Source organism: Orycteropus afer, unplaced genomic scaffold (genome assembly GCF_000298275.1).
Source record: "Orycteropus afer afer isolate SDZICR_OR568_19922 unplaced genomic scaffold, OryAfe1.0 scaffold00336, whole genome shotgun sequence".
Lineage (NCBI taxonomy): Eukaryota > Metazoa > Chordata > Mammalia > Tubulidentata > Orycteropodidae > Orycteropus > Orycteropus afer.
Genome location: NW_006921923.1, coordinates 1832247 through 1839287, shown reverse-complemented (window position 1 = coordinate 1839287; position 7041 = coordinate 1832247). Strand labels below are relative to the sequence as shown.

The window sequence follows — 7041 nt, the reverse complement described above, 5'->3', positions numbered from 1 at the left end:
TTCATCTATGTTGTATTGTGAGATGTTTCACATATTCGTTATTATTCTTTATTGTTGCATAGTATTCCATTTCGTGTATTTACCACACTATTTATCCATTCATCTGTTGATGGGCACTTAGGTTGTTTCCACTTCTTTGCTATTGTGAACAGTGCTGCAATGAACATTGGTGTGCATGTCTAGTCGCATCACGGCTTTTATTTCTTTACAGTATCTACCTAGGAGTAGGATTTCTGGATCGTATGGTTATTTCTATTTCTAGCATTTTTAAGGAAGCAGAATACCATTTTCCATAGTGGTTGCACCATTTTACATTCCTACCAGCAATGTGTAAGAGTTCCAATCTCCCCACAACCTTAGTTGTTTTATTTTTTTTTATTAGTGCCATTATTGTTGGGGTGGGATGGTATCTCATTTTAGTTTTGATTTGTATCTAATGGCTAATGATTAAGAAGCTCTGGTGGTGTAGTGGTTAAAGCATTTGGCTGCTAACCAAAAGGTCAGTGGTTCAAACCCACCAGCTGCTCTGCAGGAAGAAGATAAGGCAATCTACTTCCATAAAGATTTACAGCCTTGGAATCCAATGAGGGTTACTATGGCAGTGAGTTTGGTTTGGTTTGGCTAATGATAATGATAATAAATATTCATGGGTTTGTTAGTCACCTGCAGGTCTTCTTTGATGAAGTGTCCATTCATGTCCTCCGACCATTTTTCAATTGGGTTGCTTGCTTTTTGTTTTTGAGGTGTTGAAGTTTTCTATAAATTTCCGAGATTAGACCCTTGTTGGATATGTCATAGCCAAAATTTATTTTCCCAGTCTACAGGTTCTCTTTTTGGAGAAGTCTTTTGATGAGCATAAGTCTTTAATTTTTAGGAGTCCCCATTTAGTTCATCTTCTGCTGTTTAAGCATTTTCAATTATGTTTGGTATTTTATTTATGCCATGTATTAGGGCCCCTAGTGTTGCCCTATTTTTTCTTCCATGATCTTTGCAGTTTTATATTTAGGTCTTTGATCCATTTTGAGTTAGTTATTGTATATTGTGTGCAGTATAGGTCTTGGTTTGGTTTTCTACAGATAGACAACAAGTTTTGCCAGCATCATTTGTTAAAGAAACTGTCTCTTTCCCATTCAGTGGACTATAGCCTTGTGTTGAAGATTAGCTGTCCATAGGTGAATAGATTTATGTTTGGGTTCTCAATTCTGTTCCACTGGTCTATGTGTCTGTCACTGTACCAGTACCAGTCTATTTTGACTACCATGGTTGTAGGTTCTGAGATCAGGTAGTGTTAGGCCTCCTACTTTGTTCTTATTCTTCAATGCTTTACTTCTCTGGAGCCTCTTTTTTCCCATATAAAGTTTGTGATTAGTTTTTCTATCTTGTTAAAGAATACTATTGAGTTTTAGATCAGGACTGCATTATATCGATTTGGGTAGTATTGACATTTTCACAATATTAAGTCTTCCTATCCATAAGCATGTTAAGTTTTTCCATTTTATGTAGGTCTCTTTGGGTTTCTTGCTGTAGTGTTTTGTTGTTTCCTTTGTATAGGTCTTTTACATGCCTGGTTAGATTTATTCCTAAGTATTTTATCTTTTGGGGGGCTATTGCAATTGGTATTGTTTTCCTGATTTCCTTTTCAAGGTTCTCTTTATTGGTTTAGAGGAATCCAACTGACTTTTATATGCTGATCTTGCTTTTTACTACTTTGCTGAAACCTTCTATTAGTTCCAGCAGTTTTCTCGTGGAATCTCGTGAGATTTTCTATGTATAGGATCATGTTGTTGTTGTTGTTATGTGCCATCGAATCAGACCCGACTCATAGCGACCCTTCATTGTGTTTCCGAGGCAGTATCACTGCGGAAGTAGATTGCCCCATCTTGCTTCCAAGGAATGGCTGGTGGGTTTGAACCACCAGCCTTCTGATTAGCAGTCAAGTGCCTTAAGCACTACACTACCAGAGCTCCTGTATAGGATCATATCATTTGTGAATGCAGATAGTTTTACTTCTTCCTTACAAATTTAGGTGCATTTTTATTTCCCTTTCTTGCCTTATTGCTCTAGCTAGGACTTCCAGCACAATATTGAATAATAGTGGTGATAAAGGGCACCCTTGTCTAGTTTCCATTCTGAAGGGGAATGCTTTCAGTCTCTCTCCATTGAGAATAATGTTGGCTGTTGGTTTCGTACAGCCCTTTATTATCTTGAGGAATTTCCCTTCTATTCCTATTTTGCTGAGAGATTTCTTTAAATCAAAAATGATTTTGTTTTTTAAGGTAATGTTGATCTAATTGCAATGTCATGCCCTGCTTACCTTATGAGTATGGTTGTAAGATATGTCATAGCTGACATATCTATCAGTTTCTGCTGCACTAGGGAGAACCTTTGATCATGTAAGAATATACAAAGTTTGAACTATAACCTAAGCACCATTGTGTACCTTGATCTAAATAAATGACACCCTGTACTCTCCATTTCTACTGCTTGGTGATACACTATACCTGAGCATATAACATCAATGGCAACCACTTTACTTGAAATAATTATTAACATTTATTATGATCAAGGCAAATGCATGATCAATTAGTTTCAGTACCTAAACTTTCCAAACTCAGAAAACTAGAAACCTAAAAAACTAACTCCCTACACCCTCGAGTAAATAGCTACTGTATGAATCACAATTGCACAGGGATCTCTGTTGTTGTTGTTGTTAGGAGCCATCAAGTTGGCTCCAACTCATAGCAACCCTATGTACAACAGAACAAAACACTGCCCAATTGTGCACCATCCTCACAATCCTAGCTATACTTGTGCTCATCGTTGCAGCCACTGTGTCAATCCATCTTGTTGAGGGATCTCTACCCACTCAAAAACCCTGCCAAAAACCCTGAAGTGATAGCCATTCCCTTTGAAAATCCTGCTCGATTTTCAAACGTGACTGTTTTCTAAATCCTATGGCAAGATGTGAGACTAATGACTGACAAGACAATTGTGACAACTACTATCAGGGGTAGGGAGGTATTACATACTAGACATAGAGTTGGGTACAGAAAAACTACTTTCAATAAATGACTTATTGCTACTGGATTTTTTTTTCATTATGATTTTATACCATACAAGCTCTGGTGGCATAGTGCCTAAGGCATCTGACTATTAACCAGAAGGCTGGCGGTTCAAACCCACCAGCTACTCCTCAGAAGGAAGGTTGGGCAATCTACTTCCGTAGAGATACTGCCTCGGAAACCCAAGGAGGGGTTGCTATAAGTCAGAGCCGACTCCACGGCAATGAATTTGGTTTGGTTTTTCAGTTATTACATGTGGTAACTGATAATTGAGGCTCCCCAAGCCATATATCTGGCTGGATAACAGAACAAGGTTCTCAGCTAATCACTTCAGCTGAAGTTCCTGAAATAAAGGAGTTGTTGAGAAACAGCCATTGAAGATGTGAATGGCTTTTAGAAAGGTCTAAATTAGTTTTTCCTAATCATCTGTGTTTTGTGGCTCTATATTCTATTTCCACAAGAACATGTGTCATACTCATGAATGCATTACTAAGGAGTAATCCACTAAGGAAATCAAGAGCTTTTAGCCTGTACCATGTGAGCTTTATTATAAAACACTGTAACTGAACCCCTAGCAATTAGCTTATTTAAAATTTTAAGGTTTGGCTTTAAATAAAAATGCCATACTTTATTTTCCTTCCTGCTTTTATTTTTATTTTTTCTGTGTGCATGCACACACACACACATCAAGAAAGATTTAATGACATCTTAGCTACAGAGCAATTTTTAAAGAAATCTTCCTGCTTAATATTTGAATCCCAAGGATCAAAATGGTCTAACCAACAGCACTATAATAGGTGCGTAAAAGCTTACTTGTCCACTAAAATCATGTGGCTCGATAGCAGCTGCCATTCATTAAAAAACCAAATTTCCTACCCTTCCCAATAGGTTTACAGCTGTGTAAACTTGACAGTGACAAGTTACTCATATGTTGCAGTCAAGCCCATAATACCATGACTTTTTAAGGGACCTTTTTTTTGTCTTGTCTTCCAAGTAGGGACTCAGGCCAGTAAAACTATATCCAATCCATGTTCCAGCTACTGGTACATCCATTCTGAAGTACTTAAAAAAAAAAAATCACTTCTTTTGTTCACGTGAAAAGAACCACTACAACTCCTTGGGAGATCTTCCCAGTAGATTGGGAATAATACTAATTTCAACCATACCTCTTAGCTCCACCTGCATCAGGTGAGACAATTGTGCAGTTCCTCCACTCAGAGATATTCTCCCTTATCCACTTGAGAACAGCTGGTTCGGCATACAAATTGTCCACTGGGATATCAAAAAAGCCCTGGAGAGAGAAGGTGGATTAATTTTACTTCATTTTCCTTCTCTTCCACTCATAAATGGCTAACGCAAAGAAAGTAGTAACTTGCCCCGACAATAACTTACTGCAACATTCAAATTGACTGGGAGGCATACCAGCATGGCAGGCTGCAAAAAAAGCCTCTCTGGGCTGTGTAAGAGGCCAGCCAAGATCAGCAAACTCAGCCTTCTGCCAACTTGCAACTGATCATAGGTGCATGAGTAAGCCCTTACCAAGAAGAGACAAGTTTAGCCAAGACCAGAACAATTGCCCAGCCAACCTGCAGACTCATGAGTGAAAAATATGTAATAATGAATACTTACTGCTTTATGCCACTAAATGTTGGGACAGTTTGATAAGGAGCAGAAGCTAACTGGGAAATCACTTACAGATGCTACAGTATATAAACTTACCATATGGAAGCTATCTATAATAGTCTCAAAGACTAACTACAAGTCAGGTGAGCTGTGTTCTAATTTTATTTGCTATAAATTATGTTTAATAACCAATTTGTTCCTCTTCTACAAAATGGGTATGATAATCACCTGCCCTATGTACCTCACTGGATTCCTGTAAAATTCAAATGATAATGCTTTCAAAGTCTCTTTATTTTTAATTTTTGTATTTTAACTTTTTATAATGTTGGGTGACAGTTTATAAAGCAAACTGGTTTTCCATTCAACAATCCACACACATTGTGTTTTGTGACACTGCAACTCCCACAATGTAACAGCACTCTTCCCACTTCCTCCCTGTGTTTACCATTTCCATTAGTCCTTCTTTCCTATTCCTTCCTGCCTTCTGAGCTTTATTCCTGGGGAAATGCTGCCCCTTTGATCTCCTATGGTTGACTGTTCTAAGGAGTGTGTACCTTCCTGGTGTCATTGCTCACCTCATAGACTTCTATTGTTTGGTTGAAAGTTGAGCCATGGGGGTGAGTTCAGTTCCAGGTCTGAAGGGTGACTAAGAGCCACAGTCTAGGAGATTACACCTGTCTCTATCAGACCAGTAAGCCTGATCTTTTTTCTGATTTTGAGTTTTGTTCCATATTTTTCTCCCATTCTATCCAGGATCTTCTATTGTGATCCCTTTTAGAGCCAGTCAGTAGTGGTACCTGGGCACCATCTAGTTCTTCTGGTCTCAGGATCATGGAGGCTGAGGTTCATGTAGTCCTTTGGGCTAATTGTTACCATGCACCTATAATTTTATTCATTCTTCTTTGCTCCAGACGGAGACACCAATAGTTCCACCTTAGATGGCCTCTCACAAGCTTTTAAGACCCTAGTTGCTACTCACCAAAGTAGGATATAGAACACTGTCTTTGTGGACTATGCCATCTGAACTTGATGTCTCAAGACTATGGTCCTGGGCTCCAAAACCCAATGCCTCATTTCCTCAAGGTGTTTGATTATGACTAGCAAGTTTTTATGTATGCCTTACTATAGGAGCTCTAGTGGTGCAGTGGTTAAAGCATTCAGCTACTAACCAAAAAGGTTCATGGTTCAAACACACCACCTCTCTGCAGGAGAAAGATGAGACAGTCTACTTCCATAAAGATTTACAGCCTTGGAATCCCTATGGGACAGTTCTACTGTCCTACAGGGTCGCTATGAGTCAGAATCAACTCGACAGCAGCAGGTCATTAGGAGCCCTGGTAGCGTAGTGCCTAAAGCATTTCACTGCTAACCAGAAGGCTGGCGGTTCAAACTCACCAGCCACTCCTTGGAACGAAGACTGGGCAATCTACTTCCGTAGAGATACTGTCTCAGAAACCCAAGGAGGAGTCACTATGAGTTGGAATCAACTTGACAGCAGTGAGTGATTATAATCATTGGTAAATTTGCAGCACATATAAATACATATGTTGAAATATCCTCTGTCAAGCCTATATATATATTCATGACTATAGTCTCATTCACCTTCCCACACCTGTTCAGCTTGTGGTGTCTATCTATGTATCCACTTGTCGATTATTATAACTGTTATTGCAGGATTGTGTAACAGTATTTACCTTTGTCGCTTTTAACTCTTGTACTCCTTCCAATGTCTTTCTGTACCTTGATCATTCTGTGCTGACCTCCCCCTTAACATATATTGCCTTTCCCTTCACTCAAGTTAGTATGGGTCTACCCTCTAGTTAACGGTTTACCCTCCTTTCCCTTCCTACCCCCCCGCTAATCTTCAGAGAACGTTTCTTTCTGTGTATAAACCTTTTCCTGACTTTTTATATTAGTCTCACAATATTTGTCTTTTTTGTGATTAATTTCACTCAGCATAATGTCCTCCAGGTTCATTAATGTTACGAGGTGTTTCATAGTTGCATTATTCTTTAATGTTGCATAGTATTCCATTGTTTGTATGCACCATTGCTGGTTTATCCATTCATCTGTTGATGGGCACTTAGGCTGTTTCCATCTCTTTGCTACTATGAATGAACACACGTCTATGTGTACATATGTCTATTCGTGTCATTGCTTATATCTCTAGGATATATACTTAGAAGTGGGATTGCTGCATCATATGTGGTGTTTCTATTTCTAGCTTTTTAAGGAAGTGTCATGGAATTTTCAACAGTTTGCACCATTTTACAGTCCCACCAGCAGTGTATGAGGGTTCTAGTCTCTCCACATCCTCACCAGCATGTGCTTTTTTCTCATTTTTGAAGTTTGCTAT

At 38.8% G+C, this 7041-nt stretch overlaps 1 protein-coding gene across 1 annotated transcript in view; it reads right to left on the bottom strand.

Moving 5' to 3' along the window:
* Nucleotides 1-7041, bottom strand: part of PRPS1 (phosphoribosyl pyrophosphate synthetase 1) — a 37060-nt gene that overhangs the window by 11012 nt on the left and 19007 nt on the right. The window contains exon 4 of the mRNA XM_007952413.2: nucleotides 4229-4353. Coding sequence (XP_007950604.1) covers nucleotides 4229-4353 — 125 coding nt within the window. The remainder of the gene's footprint in view (nucleotides 1-4228; nucleotides 4354-7041) is intronic.